Consider the following 20,328-nt stretch of genomic DNA (forward strand, 5'->3'; position numbering starts at 1 on the left):
GGCAGAGGGAGATTATTTATAGCTAGGGTATCAAGGGAAACTTTCTGAATGAGGTTAAATATGAATTACTTCTCCGAGGATTTGGACTTAGGCAGGTAGATGTTGGAGAAATAGTATGGAACCATGATTTCCAAACTGTGGGCTGAGGTCCCCTAAACACTGCAGTGACTCACGGAGGCTCTGCTAGTTATTTTCAGTTTTTGAAGGGAATCCAGTGATACTCAACATTTGTTGGTTATCAGAAGAAATACTAGCTTGAGATAGTTTACAGTTTCCACATTGTACTATATTCCTCTTGATACCATCCTGTCTTCATAAGGCTGGGTTCTTGATGGTTACTGTGTAAAAAGTTGTACCACGGAAAAAATCACACGCGATGAATGGTGGTGATTTCCAATCTGATTCCAAGGTTTGAGGTGTTGTGTGTAAGTATTTGTCATTACTTAAGAATCACATGAAAATTTTGCTTATTTCAATTTATGTGTTGTATTTTTTCAAATGGCTACTAAGTGCTTAGGATGCAAAAACGTATAAAATAGTGGTACCAAGAGACTTAAAAAAATGGAATTGTTAGGCATTTCTTTTGGTTTAGGCCACTGAAAAAAAATTACCTGGAAGCCGATAATTCCCTGAGCCAAGAATGTCTGGGAATCTCTGGTTTAGGGGGTTAATGGTGTTACAAAACCACTTCTTTTCATGTTCTTAACAAAGATAGTATTTAAAAAATTTTGCCTATAAAAAAACCCACTAAAATTTACTCCTTGAATCACAAAAGTTTCTAACTGACTTCAAAGCTCCTAATAGGAAATGTGAGTATGGAATTGTACCAATACTCCTAGTAAAAGCCAATTTTATTAATTTTAGTATATTTTCCCGGAACGGGAAATATTTTTACTTTTTTTACCAAACACATTTTCTACTCCATGATTTTGGAATAGACTTTGTAAGGCGTATATAATTTAAAAAAAGAAGTAGTAATTTCCATTAATGATGCAATTTCTGTTTAGGTGATTTAATTCATTTATTTATTCAATTGGTATTGGTCCACTCCTGATTGTGTTCAGGTGCTACTGTAGACGCTGGTACACTGATGAGAAAAGGGAACGATTTGCATATAAAGAGAGAGTCACAACTGAGTTAGTACTATTTATGCTATGATTACAGAAGCAGGTATCTCCTTGTTCTAAAGCAGCTTCTGCCATTTGCAGCTGTGGAAGTATTCCCAAGACTGCACTATGGGCTAATAAAGTCAGATGTTCTAGGAAGGCAGAACAAGATAAAGGCTAATGTACCTGAAATGTCAACTATGGTCTCTTTGACCTTTGAAATCTTTTTTAAGTTTATGTATTTATTTTGAGAGAGAGAGAGAGAACACGAGTGAGAGAGCATGTGTGAGCAGGAGAGGGGCACAGAGAGAAGGAGAGAGAGAATCCCAAGCAGGTTCCATGATGTCAGCATAGAGCCTGACACGGGCTTGAACTCAAGAACCATGAGATCATGACCTGAGCCAAAATCAAGAGTCGGATGCTTAACTGGGCCACCCAGATGTCCCTGACCTTTGAAATCTTAACAAAATGGACTTGAAATCCCACACACCCCTGTGGAAGTCCAAAGCCCTCTCCAAATCTCTACCAATACACTGGGTACATGCTTCTCATGATCGTATCTTGGTTCTAGGCTCTGAATTTTCTGAATTAGTTAAGTTTGGGAATCATTTTTCATGTTGCCTTTTCTCGTATCCAGTGATATACATCCTCTTCATCATTCTGGCTAGAATGTAGAGAACAAATTAGGGAGAGAAATAATGGATATAGGTAAACATGATGGTAAATTTTTATTAGAATATAAGATCTATGAAGCTGGAGATTTTTGCCTGCACAATGATATATCCCAAGTGCCCAAACATCACCTGACACACAACAGGTGCTCAATTACTTTTTCCTGAGATAGGAAACTCTAGAAAAATACCAGATAGGAGGATAAAGATTATTTATTTTGTTTCAGACATGTCAAGTTTGAGGTATTTTTGTAACATCCATTGAGAAGATGTCAAATGGCCTGTTGGATACAAAAGTCTGGAGCTCAGGGGAAAGAATTATGCTCAGTATTTAAAGATGTAAGTCACATGTACAGGGTTGGCAATTGATGCTATTTGTGTAGGTGACATTGCCTGGAGAGTGTGAATGTGAGAAAAGAGCCTACAGAAAGAGAAGGAATGACCATAGAGGCAGGAGAAAGAGAAGTCAAGGGAAGAAAGTGCTTGAAGCAGATGGGAGTGGCTGAGAATTTGATCATTCAAATGATATTGAGATGTCATTACAATGATGACTGAAAAATGTCATTTGGATATGGCAATATGGACATTGTTGGTGACCATACCAAAAAGTCTTTTGGTGTGGTGACAGAAGTGGGTCCCAAATTGTAGTGGCCACAAGAGTAAATAGTAAGTGAAGAAATTTGGACAATAAATATGAACAACTCTTAGGGTGTTTGGGATGCAAAAGAAGGAGAGAAACAGGACAGTGGCTGTTGCAATTAGGCTTGAGGACGGTTAAAAAATAACTGGAGAAATCTAAACATGATAAAAAGCTGATGGCAGTGAGAGTGGGGTGGGGAATGAGGGAGAGAGGGAGAGAGAGAGAATAAGAGAGAGAGAGAGAGAGAGAGAGAGAGAAAGAGTTTGGGTTTGGATGTATGATTTAATGGAGAATTAAGATGTAAGATTCCTGAGCAGGGAAAAGGAGATGGAGTGTGGGAGGATTAGCCTTTAAAAAAAATTTTTTTTAAGTTTATTTATTTTGAGAGAGAGAGAGAGAGAGAACACGTGGGGTAGGGACAGAGAGAGAGAGCAAGAGAGACTTCCAAGCAGGCTCTGTGCTGACACAGTGCAGAGCCTGAAAGGGGGTTTGAACTCATGAATTGTGAGATCATGACCTGAGCCAAAATCAAGAGTCAGATGTTTAACTGATTGAACCACCCAGGCACCCCAGGATTAGTCTTAAATACAAGGAGCCTTAAATAGCTTCTCTGTTTGAACAGGAAGGAAGGGTCTATAAATGATCAGGCGTGTAGGTTTAGATTTAAGTAAGTGAGGCAATTCTCATTTGACAGTTTTTGTTCTCTTTGTAAGATGGGAATTGAGATGGGTCATTTTTTAGGGTGAGGGTGAATGGGAGAAGGCAGTTTGAGGAGAATGGAGAAAGCTTTAAGTCAGCAATTGAGTAGTCCTGTTGAGTGACTTTTTACAGCTACATTCAACTGTCCAGGTGTAGATACAGAGAGATAAGATTGTTGGATTCATCTGGTATTGACTTTTACATGATGGGTGAGAAGAAAATTTAGAGGGGTGAGCATGTTCAGGGCATTAGCAAGAGTATTGTTGCATTAATGGCACAAAGATTTTAAAGAAGATATGTAGGGAAATGAAAAAAGGAGAGAGCTGATAGACTGGAACAAGATAGAGGCATCCATGGACAGCCGGTCTCCAAAGAGTCAGAGGATGGCTGTCATGAAAATGGTTGAGTCAGCAAGTTCAGGGGTGAGCATGAGAGAGTTAAAAATATGAAAGGAGAGGGATGAGAAGGTCTCCCACATGGAATCAAGTTGACTCAAGAAAATATCCTAGTTAGATAGATTGTATCCGTACATGTGGTATAAACCAACATGGCAGCTTTTAAAAGAAATGTAGCTCTTAAGATATAAGAAATGAGTTTTTACCAGCAGGATTAACAAAATACAAGAAGGACATATTTGAAGTATGTGCAGGTCAATCAGATGCAGTCTTGCCTGCCTGTCCCATAGAATGCTGTGCTTGTGCTTGTCTTACAGTTTCAAGCCCGTGGAGGTAGTTTCTGGAAGAGGGTGCCCTCTGGAGAGAGGGTTGTAGTCCACTGAAATAAAGCTTAGGAATTTCCCTAGCAGGTTATCTCATCTGGTGTTATTAACTCAACAAGAGAGTCTAAGAGTTATGTTATGCCCAGGGGAAACTCCTCTGTCCTCTGAGTAATGCAGCACTTATAGCTATAGTCCTAAGTGGTCATGAGTACAGGAGGACAGTTATGAAATTGACAATAGTGCTGGCTTTCTTCTAAGTATTTCTTTCTCTTCTCCCCTTGATAAGAGCAAACAATTTCCTAGACACTGGAGAACATATTTGCACAAATCATGAATATGGTTTCTGGAGGTCAAGTACTTGTTGACTTGTTGACTTGACTCCTATATCCATAGGAGATATCAGAATGAGCTTCTAGCACTTTCTCCGCTGACTCTTCATGGATCAATACTAAATAGGATGTGCTTGGCTACAAGATTCCAGACAGTGCTGAGGCCATTGTGAATTTGCTACCTAAGAAGATGATCTCTGTAACCTCCTGTGACCATCTTAACAAAGAAACCTTTTCTACTGTTATAGAAGCCAAAGAAAGTTCATAACTTCCTTACCTCTCTGATTGTATCTTACCACTCTTTAAAACTATAGTAGGACTTTTCAGGGGTACTTTTCTCAGAATTATGTTTGCCTCAAGTGCTGGTTCTCTGTAATGCTTTACCTGATCCTGAAGCAAGAAATTGTATTCCTATCTTTTGAATTCTTATGGCACTTCAGCTGTAAGTGTCATGGTGCTTAACATTTGCTACCTTGACATGTAGATATATCGCTTATGGACTTATCTCTCCTATAAGACTGTGAGCTTTTGAGGGACAGTTAGTCTGAAACCATAGTTACATCCATCACCATGCTGATGATAATCTTAGGTTTTCAATAACTAATTGCTGAGTAAATGAAGTAAGTCAGTAGATTCTCCTACTGTCTCTGTTGGGCTGTAGTCCCACACTTGCTTATTTCCATGCCTGAAAGGACACCACCCGTCCAATGCTGGTGTTGTAATTATTGTGCTATTGCAGATCTTATATTAAATTGTGTCAGTGTGTTGGTTTGCAAACTTAGGAGCTTCCTGGGTAAAATTCGAAACTGGCTTTTAAACACAGAGTGCAAGGAGATACTGAAGAAAAAGACAGACCACTTCAGATTGGTAGATGGTAGGTTTAAGAAGCAAGGTAACTTACTATGAGGCTTGTCTTAGGCAGACAAGATGAGTGAATTTCCACACCTGCCTGCCTGAATCATAAAAGTTTATATAGAGTCCTTAACTAGGTTTAGTCATGTGTATTGTCCAGATGGTCTCAACAACACATTGCTCTCTCAAGGCTGCATTCTTGAAAATGGCTCTGGCTGTGGGAACAGTGGTACATTTCAAGGACAGGGGAGGGGGTGAGGAGCCTCTGATTGCCTGGGTCCCACTCACGGGTCGATGGGTGGTCACATTCTTTCTATGGTCTCCTCTAACACAGTGCCATGTCTTCGTGCAGATCAAATTGTAAATTCACTCTGATCTCACTTTGGCTGATGGATTAAACCAGGTGCAGAGGGAATGGGTCAGTAAAGACATTAACCTAGCAGATCAAGCCATTCTCAAGCTAACATCATAGGTTCTTTCAAATAATATGTCTCATGGGGTATGCTTAAAATTACAGAGGGTGTCATTACATCACAGTACATGTAGTGAACACTGCCTGCAATATGTGTTAGCGAATAAGAATTGATTCTGATTTAGGGGGAATAAAGCAGAAATGGAATATCACATATGCCTTGCAATCCAGAAGAACGTATCCAAGTTGCCTTTTTATCCATGAGAAATTTTCAAGTACTTGTTATATGCTGTAAACGATCAAGTACAGGACCATTCTATTAGGAACTTCTTGATTAGGATAAAGGTCTATCTCAAAGGCCATTCATTTTTCAAAATTAGACATTCGTTTTAAGGGAAGAACCAACAAAACCTGATAACGCATGGCATGGGGGATGATGGAGAAGTGAGGAGTCTTGGGGTACTGGAGTAGTGGAATGTCTGTTAGCAAAAATATGGAAATCAAGAGAAGAACTAGCTTTAAGGTAGAGACAGAGAAAGAGATTAATTTGGTTTTGGACTTGTTGAGAAGAGATGCTGCTGAGCACTGGGCATTGGAAATATATGATACAACTTGGAAGGAAGTTGGAGACTCGAGAAAGGTTCAGGAGTCACTCATGCAGAGGTTATCGTTCAAGCTCTGAAACTGTCACAGAAGAAAATGCTAGGAGAGTCAAAAGTCTAAGAGGAAGCCATGAGAAACACCTTCACATGGGATTGGAAGAATCGCTCATAGTGAGGGACTCAAATCACTTTTAATTTCATCTCAGACTCCTGTTGAAAATGTCAGTGCCCTAAACTAGCCATTTGCAAGAAATGAACTTCCAGACATCATTTCTGGCAAGGGACCAAACTAAAAATTAAGGTATTTAATTTTAGTTTAAATTAGCAAAACTTCAAGTACTTTAAGATAAGAATGTTGTCGGAACCATCTCATAATGCTTTCACAAATAGATAGACTGCAGGGGCAGCCTGGACAGTGGAAGGTATCCTCAGGGGTTGTCAGTGTTTAACTGGTCAACAGGACAGGCTCTCTTTTTCATTGTTCAGCTTGTCACTAAATACATGGTCAGTAATATTTAATCTTGCTGAATTATAAATGGCTGAAAATTAATTTTATCCACATTCATGCAGATTGGGCTTAGGACTGAGGGGACGAACAACAGTGAAATCTAATGTCCTGTCTACACCTACTCACCAATATTTTATCACTGTACTAGGTAGTCTTTGCTTGTAGCTCTGGGCCAAGATAAGTCCTTACCATGGAAACTCAGAGCCCTTTGAAATAATACCAAATTGGCAAATATGTTAAAAAATCAAGATGGGATATCGTTAAAAGTTCATGTACTCCTGAAAAACACTTTAGAAACAGATGATTTTATCTGCCTTGAATGTGGTTGTATAGTTATTTGTTCACTTAACAGTGTGATTTAATGCCTAAGTTCATTTTCATGCCCTAAAGTACACGCACTAGAATCTCTCAGGAATGCTGCTTCTCTGAATGGACAGCTGTACTCTATAATTTCATACCGTGTATTGCGTTGCCTTGTAATATTAAAACCATGTTTCATATTCCTCTTTTACGTTAGGTCTTGGGAGCTGTTGACAATAACATGGGTGATGGCTGCTCTCAGAAGCTGGCAACTGCGAATATTCTCCGCTTCCTGTTGCTGGTCTTGATTCCGTGTATCTGTGCCCTCATTGTCCTGCTCGTGATCCTGCTCTCCTTTGTTGGTGAGTGATGCCACTATTAAAGAAAAATGAAGTCAAAATGAAAATAAGCATAACCATCATTTCTACTTAGTACTTATTTAACCTGAAGGGTCAACTTGGTGAAAGGGTTACCTGTTGACTGTCTAATGCAAATCTGAAGTTTCTACCAGTGTAATCACTCTGCTAGTGATTATTATCAATATAAATTAATGAAGTAATTAATTAAAAGCACTTAAGGTGTGATTACCAGGTACAAGGCACTTTGAAAGTCCCTGAGAACCTAGGGATGGTTAACTTAAAGTCCTTTCTTAGGAACTCATGGGGGAGAGGAAGAGATGATTACTACACAAGGCAACACAAGTTGATGGAGGTTTACCCTAGGTACTTTGGGGGAAATCGAAGAAGGGTTCATGAGGCATTAACATTTTAACTTTGGGAGAGTTCATAGCAATTCAGGTAAGAAGGCCATAGTACAAGTACAGGGTTTGGCAGAGATAGTAGCAAGTGCAAAAGTATAACCTTGTGCTAGATGGAGGTAGACTTAGGAGATTGGGTAGAATTTTGGCAGTGGGAGTAAATGCAGTTAGATTGATAGATGAAAGTCCAAATGACACAAGGCCCTTGCATGTTGTCCTAAGGGAATTGGGCTTAAGCTCCTAGGTAATTGGTTTTCAAACTCTATTCCATGAAACCAAGGTTCTGAGGAAGAATTCCAAGGATTACACAAATGTTTTCTTTTTTCTTTCTTTTTAAAAAAAATGTTTTAAGTTTATTATTTATTTTTGTGTGTGAGAGAGAGAGAGAGCACACACAAGCAGGGGAGGGGCAGAGAGGAGAGACAGAATCCCATGCAGGCTCCATGCGGTTAGCGCAGAACCCAGTGTGGGCCCAGACTCACAAACCTTGAGATCATAACCTGAGCCAAGCTCAAGAGGAATATGCTTAACCAACTATGTTACCCAGGTGCCCCCTTTTTTTTTAATTTTAGAGAGAGAGGGGGGAGAGCTGGAAAGAGGGGCAAAGGGAGAAAGAGAGAATTTTTTTTTTTTTAATTTTTTTTTTTTTTCAACGCTTTTTATTTATTTTTGGGACAGAGAGAGACAGAGCATGAACGGGGGAGGGGCAGAGAGAGAGGGAGACACAGAATCGGAAACAGGCTCCAGGCTCCGAGCCATCAGCCCAGAGCCTGACGCGGGGCTCGAACTCCCGGACCGCGAGATCGTGACCTGGCTGAAGTCGGACGCTTAACCGACTGCGCCACCCAGGCGCCCCAGAAAGAGAGAATTTTTAAAAAATGTTTATTTATTTTTGAGGCAGGGGGAAGGAAGGGCCAGAGAGAGGGAGAGAGGCAGAGAGAAGGGGACAGAGGATCTGAAGCAGGCTCAAAGCCCAATTTGGGGCTCGAACTCATGAACCATGAGATCATGACCTGAGCTGAAGTCAGATGCTTAACCCCTGAGCCACCCAGATGCCCCAGGAGACAGAGAGAGAGAGAGAGAGAGAGAGAGAGAGAGAGAGAGAAAGAGAATCTTAAGTTGTCTCCACACTCAGTGTGGAGCTTGACATGGGGCTCAATCCCACTAGCCTGGGATCATGCCCTGAGCTGAAATCAAGAGTCAGAGCCTCAACCAACTGAGCCACCCAGCCTCCCTGCAAATGTTTGTTTTGGCTTTCAATTTATAAAAGAAATCTTAAACACATACTCAAACTAAATATTACACATCAATTTTTAACTGAGTGGAGACCAACAACCAAGTAATTTGTGCTGACAGATTAATTCATTTGTATTTGGATCTTGCTATCTCTGTAAATGAATCAAATGTTAAACTTAAAAGGTGAACTGTTAGTGGGGAGAAACCCCAAAATACTACTTTTGGTAGTTACCTATTGCTATGAATCAGGATTTTTTTTGATCATGTGCATTCAAATGAAATAGAGAAATAAATAGTAAGATGATTTTGATCAAATTGCTTACCAACAATTTTGAATTTTTATATTTCATCAAAACTACCTATTATTTTCTAATTGGTTTTTAATAAGTTATACACTTATAACTTATACAGTAAATTAATCCTAATAAAATACAGCTTCTATTTGTAGATATTAGGAACTTATATAGTATTAATTTGAAAATAGTATTTATTTTCTAGAAAAATGCTTGAGAACCGCTGCTATGAGTGGTAGTTTACCATTAGAGGATCTTTCCAAACAGGGATAAATCTGATCATATTTGCATCTGCAAAAGACAGTAGGTCTAGATAAACCACAGAGGATTAGAGGCAGAAAGTCAGGAGGCCTTTTTGAGGCTCTGGCCATGGTCTAAGTAAAAAAATGATAAGGGCTTGAATTAAGGCATTTGGTGCATTAAAATCAGAAATCAGGACTGATTGGATTTTGCTGTGAAGGAAAAGAGGTATCAATGTTGACCTCTGAATTTTTGGCTTAGGCAACCAGGGTGATTTTGGTACCATTTGTTCAAGGAGGAAATAAAAGTGGAAGAGTGTGATGTAGGTAGATGGAAGGCAGGTTGGAAGTTTAGTTTGGACATGTTAACTTAGAGATACTTGTGGGAAAACAAAATATATTGGCATCATAGTTTAAGTGCATTTATCTTGATCAAATTCAACAGTGTAGGCAAGACTAAGAAATGAATGTAGGTATAGGGGCGCCTGGGTGGCTCAGTCGGCTAGGCGACTGACTTCCGCTCAGGTCATGATCTCACAGTTTGTGAGTTCAAGCCCCGCGTCGGGCTCTGTGCTGACAGCTCAGAGTCTGGAGCCTGCTTCAGATTCTGTGTCTCCCTCTCTCTCTAACGCCTCCCCTGCTCATGCTGTGTCTCTCTCTCTCTTTGTTTCTCTCTGTCTCTCTCAAAAATAAATAAACATTTAAAAAAATTAAAAAAAAAAAGAAACGAATGTAGGTATAGAAGAACATGTTGCTTTCCTAAGGAAATTTCAAGGGAAATTGTGACTACACATGATTTTTGGCTTTCGTGTTCACTTTAGAACTTAGGGTGCCTGAGTGTCTCGGTTGAGTGCTGACTCTTAATTTCAGTTCAACTCCTGATCCCATGGTCATGAGATCAATCCCCAGGTTGGGCTCTGTGCTAGGCTTGGAGGCTGCTTGGGATTCTCTCTCTCCCTCTCTCTCAGCACCGTGCCCCACCCCCCAATAAATAAATAAACAAACAAACAAACAAAGAACTTAACTCTCACCCCACTGTTACTGGTTTGAAGCTAGAAGGATCCAGAAGGGAAGCCAAGTCTGACCAGTTATGAAGGTGTGAGTCTCACTGGCAGTTGAAGCAATAGAAATAGATGAACCATAAACAGGAAGTGTACTGATCAAAAGCTGAGGGCAAAAGCCCTGGGGTATTTAAGGGGAAGATAAAGAAAAAGAAGGAATCAAGAGATACAGGAAGAATGATCAGAGAAGAAGGAAAAGAACCCGAAGTGCTGGGTTTCATACCCAAGAGACACTGCAGAGGTTACAAAGTGACAAGTTAGAAGAGGAAACAGGAAGTGGCTCAGCCCAGGAAGACTTCAGGTAATCTACTGGAGTTTTAGTCGCCCTGCCCCCACATGGTACCAACTGTGGTCTGCTCTCAGGCCAGAGACAGGACAAAACTCTGAAACTCTTCTCTGCCACTCTTTTCTTCCAAGACTCAACTCCCCTCCAGAATTGGCCAGCTTCTGTTTCCTTTCCTGGGCCTTCGGGTACTTTTTTGGTGTGTTTTGTCCAGATTTATAGTTGTTATCTTTGCGAGGGTCTGTCTGATAGGAGCTCCCTCAGTCAGACCACTGTCATTTTTAAAGGTCTAATTCTTGTAAGAGGTTCAGAGGCTCACACACACTGAAGAGTATTTCCTTTCATTCTCAGGGTAGAATGCTAAATGTAAGTTTTAAACACATTTTTAAGTACCTCAGGGGTTGATGGGGGGGTGGGAGGGCGGGGAGGGTGGGTGATGGGTATTGAGGAGGGCACCTTTTGGGATGAGCACGGGTGTTGTATGGAAACCAATTTGACAATAAACTTCATATATTGAAAAAAAAAATAAGTACCTCTGGGCTTAGAGGCCTCTGCACGGAGGTGAGATGCTATTAAAGCAGTGCTTTAATTGGGTTAAATTTGTTTGTTTGCTTCTTTATTTATTAGATTCTAATTTTTGTACAGCTTTATTGAAATATAATTCACATACCTATTTAAAGTGGATATTGAACAATTTTTAGTATATTCACAGATAAGTGTCACCATCCCTACAATCAATTGTGGAACATTTTTATCACTTTAAGAAGACACTCTATACTTTTTACTGTTAGTCCCCTATATTTCCATCCTCCTCTTGCAGCCACTAATCTATGTTCTATCTCTATAGATGTCCCTAGTCTGGACATTTCATATGAGCATATGTGGTTTTTGTAACTGGAATTTTTTACTTGGGATAATATTTTCAAGATTCATCCATGTTGTTTATGTATCAGTACCCCACTCTTTCTTATGGCCAAATAATGTTCTATTGTATTGATTTACCACATTTTTAAAATCCATTTGCCAGTTGATGGACATTTTAGTTGTTTCCGTCTTTTGGTTATTATGAATAATGTTTCTCTGAATATTCATGTACAACTTTTTGTGTGAACCTGTTTCCATTACTCTTGGGTTATACCTACGAGTACAATTGTTTTTATCACTATATGTGGGATTAGGAAATGTACCATTTATAACCACTTTTGAGTACGATTTTGGCTTATATTTAAGTAACTTTTAGAAAGTGAGAGTTTCCTGGACAGTTTCTTCAAAAACATTCTTTTCATAGATTCTGCCCCAGATGATTTGATATGGATATGTTAAGTAGTATCTGCTCAAATAAATATTTTCTATTTTATAACTGACATGTTTGTTTTTGTGATAAGCAATAAAACAGTTCTATATTTTTGTTTTTAAAAATAACCTCATTAAATTATTCTGCTTACTTTAAAAAATGTTCTGTTTGGTTTGAGTTTTTATTTTTTTTTTTATTTATTTTTTTTTTTTAATTTTTTTTTTTCAACGTTTATTTATTTTTGGGACAGAGAGAGACAGAGCATGAACGGTGGAGGGGCAGAGAGAGAGGGAGACAGAATCGGAAACAGGCTCCAGGCTCTGAGCCATCAGCCCAGAGCCTGACGCGGGGCTCGAACTCACGGACCGTGAGATCGTGACCTGGCTGAAGTCGGACGCTTAACCGACCGCGCCACCCAGGCGCCCCTGGTTTGAGTTTTTAACTACATGCTCTTTCAAAGTTATTTATTTATTTATGGGTCCATAAGTGTTGCTGTGGGATGCTGGGATGCCAATTTTGTATAAATAACAGGAGTTGTAGCTTCAAAAGACAACAATAATAGCGAGAGGATTATGAATTAGGAAAAGATAATAAAAGCCTTATGCTAATACAGATGCACTCTGTGTAGTAGTGTTTTGTCCCTTTGGGCTTCTCTCATGCAAAAAGTCAAGTTAGTAAAGAGATTCTGGAAGATAAGGGAGTTGGACTTTCTAAATAATTATTTCAGGAGCAGGATATAGAGGAGAGCAGTAGCAAATTATTTCTCTCCTCAACCCACAGACCTGAAGCTGGAGCTACAAAGGTTTAGTTTAGTATTTTTTTTTTCTTTCTTTCTTCTTCTTCTTTTTTTTTTTTTTTTTGAAAGTTTGTTTATTTTGAGAGAGACAGAGAGAGAGTATGAGTTGAGAAGGGGAAGAAAGATGGAGAGAGGGAGAATCCCAGTTGGGCTGTGTGTGATCAGTACACAGAGCCTAAAGCAGGGCTTGAACTCATGAAACTGTGAGATCATGAGCTGAAATCAAGAGTCGGATTCTTAACTGACTAAGCCACCCAGGTGCCCCAGTTTAGTATTTCTAAAATTATTGGATAGTCTGAGCTGTCCATATGGTTCCAAAAATTTGGACTCTAAAATAAAGATTTAGGTTTTTAAAAAGTGAAAGTCCAGGATCAGATGGATTTCAAGGTGGATTTTACCAAACATTTAAAGAAGAACTGGGGCGCCCGGGTGGCTCAGTCAGTTAAGCTTCTGACTTTGGCTCAGGTCATGATCTCACAGTCCGTGAGTTTGAGCCCCGCGTTGGCCTCTGTGCTGACAGCTCAGAGCCTGGAGCCTGTTTCAGATTCTGTGTCTCCCTCTCTCTCTGCCCCTTCCCTGCTCTCTCTCTCTCTCTAATAATAAATAAACATTAAAAAATAATAATAAAAAAATAAAGAAGAGTTAATATGTATTCTCTTCAAACTATTCCAAACAACAGAAGAGGAAGAAGAGCTTACAAAGACATTCTATGAGGCCAGCATTACTCTGATACCAAAACCAGACAAAGACACCACACAAAAAAAGAAAATGATAAGCCAGTATCCCTGATGAACACAGATGCAAAAACTCTTAACAGAATAGCAAACTATTCAATAATACATTAAAAGGATCATTCACCAGAATCAAGTGGAATTTATTCTGAGGTTGCAAGGATGGTTCAATATTTGCAAATCAATCAATATGATCAACCACATCAACAAAATGAAGAATAAAAATCATGTGATCATCTTAATAGATGCAAAAAACCATTTGACAAAATTCAACATCTGTTCATGATAAACACTCTCAACAAAGTGGGTTTAGAGGGAACATACCTCGGCATAATAAATGCCACATGTAAAAAAGTCACAGCTAACATCATACTCAATGGTGAAAAACTGAGAGCCTTTCCTATAAGATTAGGAACTCTCACTACCTTTATTCAGCATTGTACTGGAAGTCCTATTCATGGTAATCAGAAAAGAAAAGAAATAAAAGGAACCCATATTGGTAAGGAAAGAAGTTAAGCTGTCACTATTTGCTGATGGCATGATACTATACATAGAAAATCTTAAATCCTCCACCAGAAAGCTATTAGAGGAAATAAATAACTGGTAAATCTGCAGGATACAAAATTAACCCCCAGAAATCAATAGTATTTCTATACACTAATGAAGTAGCATCAATAGGAGAAATTAACAAAACAATCCATTTAGAATTGCACCGAAAAGAATAAAATACCTAGGAATAAACTTAACCAAGGCAGTGGAAGACCTTTACTCTGAAAACTGGAAAACATTGATGAAAGAATTGAAGATGACACAAACAAATGGAAAGATATTCCATACTCATGAATGGGAAGAATTAATATTGTTAAAATGTCCATATTATCCAAAGCAATCTACAGATTCAATGCAATTACTATGAGAATACTAAGAGCATTTCACCTAGAACTAGCAGAAATAATACTAAAATTTGTATAGAACCCATAAGACCCCAAGTAGCCATAGCCAACTTGAGAAATCAGAACAAAGCTGGAGGTACCACAATCCCAGATTTCAAGATATACAACAAAGCTATAGTAATAAAAACAGTATAGTGCTAGCACAAAAATTGACACATAGATCAATGAAACAGAATGGAGTTCACAAATAAACCCATACTTATATAGTCAATTTATCTATGACAAAGAAGTCCGGAATATATAATGGGAAAAAGTCTCTTCGACAGCTGGTGCTGGGAAAATGACAGCTGCATGCAAAAGCGTGAAAGTGGACCACTTACTTACAGGATATGCAAAAATAAACTCGAAATGGATTAAAGATCTAAATGTGGCACTGATACCATAAAATTCCTAGAAGAAAACATAGGTAGTGATTTCTTTGAGATCAGCCATAGAAATATTTTCCTTGTGTGTCTCCTGAAGCAAGGGAAACACAAACAAAATTAAACTGTTGGGCTACACCAAAATAAAAAGCTTCTGCACAGTGAAGGAAACCATTAACAAAACAAAAAGATAACTTACTGAATGGGAGGGGATATACACAAATGATATACCTGATAAGGGGTTAATATCCAAAATACATAAAGAATTTATACAACTTAACACCAAAACCCCACAGAAATCCAATTAAAAAATGGGCAGAATGGGAAAGCAAGCTGGTACAGCCACTCTGGAAAACAGTATGGAGTTTTCTCAAAAAACTAAAAATAGAACTACTCTACGACCCAGCAATTGCACTACTAGGCATTTATCCAAGGGATACAGGTGTGCTGTTTCGAAGGGACACATGCACCCCCATGTTTATAGCAGCACTATCAACAATAGCCAAAGTATGAAAAGGACCCCAATGTCCATCGATGGAATGGATAAAGAAGATGTGGCATATATATTCAATGGAGTATTGCTCGGCAATCAAAAAGAATGAAATCTTGCCATTTGCAACTACGTGAATGGAACTGGAGGGTATTATGCTAAGTGAAATTAGTCAGTCAGAGAAAGACAAATATCATATGGCTTCACTCATATGAGGACTTTAAAAGACAAACAGATGAACATTGGGGAAGGGAAGCAAAAATAATATAAAAACAGGGAGGGGGACAAAACATAAAAGACTCTTAAATATGGAGAACAAACAGAGGGTTACTGGAGGGGTTGTGGGAGGGGGGATGGGCTAAATGGGTAAGGGGCATTAAGGAATCTACTCCTGAAATCATTGTTGCACTGTATACTAACTAATTTGGATGTAAATTAAAAATAAATAAATAAAACAATTAAAAAAAAACTGTAAGCAAAAAAAAAAAACAAAAACAAAAAACCAAAAAAAAAAAAGGGCAGAGGACCTGAATTATATTTTTCCAAAGAAGACATACAGACACATGAAAAGATGCTCAACATCACCAATCATCAAGGAAATGCAAATTATAACACAATGATACATCACTTTACAGCTGTCAGAATGGCTAAAATCAAGAACACAAGAAACACTAAGTGTTGGTGAAGTAGTGGAGAAAAAGGAACCTTCATACACTGTTGGTGGGAATGCAAACTGGTGCAGCCCCTGTGGAAAGCAATGTGGATATTCCTCAAAAAATGAAAAAAAAAATAGAATTACCATATCATCCAGCAGTTTCACTATGGGTATTTACTCAAAGAAAATGAAAACACTAATTTAAAAAGGTGTACGTACCCCTATGTTTATTGCAGCATTATTTGCAATAGTCCAGATATGGAAGCAACCCAGTTGTCCATCAATAGACAATTGGATAAGATGGTGTGATATATATACACAACGGGATATTATGCAGCCATAAAAAAGGATGAGATCTTGCCATTTGTGATGGCATGGATAGACCTAGAGTCTGTTATGCTAAGTGAGATAAGTCAGACTAGGAAAGATAAATACCATATGATTTTACTTGTAAGTGGGATCTAAAAACACACAAAAAAGTGAATAAACAAACAAGCAAACTAAAAGTGGAATGAGACTCTAAATACAGAGGACAGACTGATGGTTGCCAGAGGGAAGTGGGTGGGAGGATGGGCAAAATGGGTGAATGGGATTGGGAGGCTTCCTGTTACTAAGTCGCAGGAATAAAAGGCACAGCATAGGGAATATAGTCAATGATATTGTAGTAGCATTGTATGGTGACAGATGGTAGCTACATTTGTGGTGAGCACAGCATAACAGAGAGAAGTTGCAATATGTTGCAGAGCTGAAACTAATGTGACACTGTATGTCAATTACACTAAACATTTTTTTTTAAAGATTTAGGTTTTTGAAAGACATTGAAAGGAAAATTGAAGAGTTGGAAAGTTACAATATTCTCCCTAGATTTTTATTTCTTTAGTTATAACCTAATAATGAAGGGCCATGTGACATAGAAATGTAATTTATAATGTCACTGGGAAGCTGGGGTTTAATGTCTTCCTCTTCCATTTACTAGATGTGTGAGTTTTGGTCAGATGCTTTAACTTCTCTGTCAGCGGAGGAATATAATTTTTATTCATTTCGCAGCATTGTTACAAAAGTCAAATGAAAAAATTTGTGAAAGTGTTTTTATAAATGACAAAATTCATTATTAAAGGAAAGAATTAGTTTTTACTATACTCAAAAATTGACTAAAAATGGGGTTATCTTTTTTAAACTCTATCCATAAGACCTAGAATCTTTGTGCAATGATCCAGTGTCATAGTAATCCCATAATCCATAACCCCATAACCCTATTACCCAGCCATTGCCACAGTGTATTTCAGTTACGAGTATAGTTGCTAGGAAGGAATAAAATTGACTCGTTGTTGGATTTGCAATGTGATGGCAGGTTTCACATGAAACCTTTATGCTTAGACCCGAGTGTTAATTTCAGAGGTTATTCATTTCTTATCAGAACTAAACTGGGGGCAGGTTATATTGCCATCACATCCTTAGAAGAGTGAGTTTATGCCCTGGAGTACTTTATTAGAGATTGAGCTGATATCTGCTTGAAATTATATGTAAATGTATAAACAATATCTAAACATATATATGCAATATTTATTTTGCTATGTTGGGAAACATTTGAAAGAGATAGAATTGTGGCTATATTTGATACTGAATTATTCAGTCCTTTAACAAACATTTATTGAGTGTAAGGCAATCTTCCTTGAATAAACTTGGCATTGAATAAACTTGGCATTGAATAAACGTACCCTCCTGGGTACTGGACCCCACAGTTCAATGAGAGAGGAAGGCATTAAAAAATGATCACTCAATTAATTAATGCCAACAGAGGTAACTGATGTGGGAAGAAACAGTTGCTAGGAGAGCTTATGACAGGGGCCCAAAGCTAGTTTGAGTTGAGAGCAGACTTTTCTGATGGAGTGGCACTTTAATCTTGAACTCCACAATGGGGACAATAAGGGTGTTGGAGTAAGGGAGTGACATGTTTGATCTGGTAGAGGCTTTTCAAAGGTGCCTTTGGCAGGTATAGGGAGAGAAGGTTGAAGTGGGTAGAGTATGTGTCAGGGAGAAAAAATGAGGGGGGGTATTGCAACATTCCTACAAGCGTGGTGCTTTGGGTTTTGGTTTGCGCTGAGTTTTGCAAACCATTGTTCATCTTAATTTAATGTCATCAAAGTTATGGTCCAAAAAAATCTCATTAGGATGCTCCCTATCTTCTTTCCTAGGCTGTTGAAGCCTTGGTTTCAAAGGCTGTTCCATACATCCACATCAAAAATACATTTTGTTTGTTTTAGGCATAAGCTTATTATGAGTGGTATAAGGTAACATTCCTAATTTTCTTAATACTATGAACGGACTATGTGGTTTGTTTGTTTGTTTGTTTGTTTTTTGTCATGCAATGAAGAAGAAAGGAAAATGATAGTGGTGAAGATTGTCGCAAGTATGGTAAATAGGCCATTTTTCTTGAACTCAAGAGAAATATTCCTTACAAAAATGCTAGATCAGCTAAAGATCATTGAACTTAGAGTTTTTCTCTTAGCAAATATCTTGGCAGCTTGTGGCTTTTACAAGAATTTGGAATTATAAGAATTTTAACTTCCTAATTTATAATGTTGCATTTTGACTATCACTTTAACCTGGAAAAACCTCCCAGATCCTTATTTCCTTACACCAAAAAATTTAAGATCCTCTACGATCCTTTATGATCTGACTCGGCATTTTACTTAGTTGAGCCCCCAAATTCCTTTAATAACCCTGGCCTTCTGGTACAGATTCAGGGACATAAAGCTTCCAAACTTGAGAATAGTTTTCTTTAACCGCTCAGGTCTGAGGTTATATGTAACGTCTAAAGCTTTTTGAAATGGGAGTCTAAAGCCTTACACTCGAACATCACTTGAGAGTTTGTGTGAAATGCAGATTCCACTCCCACCTCCTGCCTTTGCCTTCCAGCAAGATCCCCAGGTGATTTCTGTGCTTGATCCAGTCCTCAACCCACTGCAATCTGGTCTTCCCCTCTTTCTCTTCTTGTCCTACTACTAAATATTCTTACTGAGGCACTGAGTGCATTGTATGGTGGTCTCACTGAGGCGGTGATTTTTTATCCAATGCACAGCATTTGAAACTGATGTGTGTTTGAACAAGACTCTGAAATGAAGAATGCATGCTTTCTCTCTGTGTTTGTTTACACCAGCTCACAAAGAGCATGTTCATTGTTAGTTGGTGCCAGCAACACTGTCTTTCATTCAAGTAGGGTCACGTGACCAGATATAATCTTGCCCAGTTTTGACTCTCTTCCCAAAATGCTCTTCTGTTTGGCCTGCATATTATCATTTCTGATTTTTCTTCTATTTCTGACTATTCTTTCTCCGTCTCCTGGAGCTTATCTTTCTTTACCTAGCCATTAAATGGTTGGGGTTTCTGTCCTAGGCTCTCTCTCTTCTCACCTTACACCCATGACTCTCTTGGAAGTGTCATCCATGCCCATCCATGAGTTGCTTCATCATTCACACATGCAACAAATATTCTTTAAGGCCTACACTGGTGCCAAGCATTTTGCTGGGCACTTGAGATGCAAACATGCATAGAACACCTTCCTACCTTCAAGAAGGCAGACAAGAAAACAGACAATTCCTCTTGAGTATATGTGTGATACAAACAGTGTGTGCGCTGGGACCACAAAGATCAGATTTGTGGGGGTCTGACAAGGCATTCTGGAGGAAATGCTTAGATTGCTCTAGATTTTATACTCAGTGAATTATAACAATAACGAAAGCCAGCTCCTACAAATTCTATTTTTCATTCTCTGTATTAGTCAGGATAGGCTATGCAATACTGTGTAACAAAAATAACCCTAAAATAATAGTGGCTTAAAAACAGCAAAGGTCAATTTCTCACTCATGCTGCATGTCCTGTGCGAGTGAAATGGGGACTATGCTCATTCAGGGACTAAACTGATCACCCAGCCATCATCTTGCACCTGTGTAGTTATTGTGCCAATGAGAAAGAAAAAGAGCACTGGAGATTCTTTTCTTTTCCTCAAAGGGGTATGATACAGTATTATTAACTATAATCGCCATGCTGTACATTAGATCCCCAGAGCTTATTCAACTTATAACTGGAAGCTTGTGCCCTTTGAGCACAACATCAGAAATGTCCAGAGACAGAGAATGTGACCCAAGCATATGTCTTAGTGAATGCGAGAGACTTGAAAATATTTGATGAACAGCCTTAATGACTATCACCCTTATCTCAGTGGAAGGTCCCTTCATACACACAGTAATTCAAACCAGAAACCTTGAAGTGACCTCTGACTCTTTCCCTGATGAGCCCATAATTTTTGCCTCTTCCAAATGTTACCTGAGTCCTCACTGC

At 38.6% G+C, this 20,328-nt stretch overlaps 1 protein-coding gene across 5 annotated transcripts in view; it reads left to right on the forward strand.

Annotated features, from left to right (window-relative positions):
- The window catches only part of CORIN (corin, serine peptidase), a 260,054-nt gene that overhangs the window by 28,070 nt on the left and 211,656 nt on the right, over nucleotides 1-20,328 (forward strand). For all 5 annotated transcript variants that reach the window (XM_030313921.1, XM_030313922.1, XM_030313924.1 and 2 more), the window contains exon 2: nucleotides 7,055-7,199. In XM_030313921.1, the coding sequence (XP_030169781.1) occupies nucleotides 7,055-7,199 (145 nt within the window). The remainder of the gene's footprint in view (nucleotides 1-7,054; nucleotides 7,200-20,328) is intronic.

Source organism: Lynx canadensis, chromosome B1 (assembly GCF_007474595.2).
Source record: "Lynx canadensis isolate LIC74 chromosome B1, mLynCan4.pri.v2, whole genome shotgun sequence".
Lineage (NCBI taxonomy): Eukaryota > Metazoa > Chordata > Mammalia > Carnivora > Felidae > Lynx > Lynx canadensis.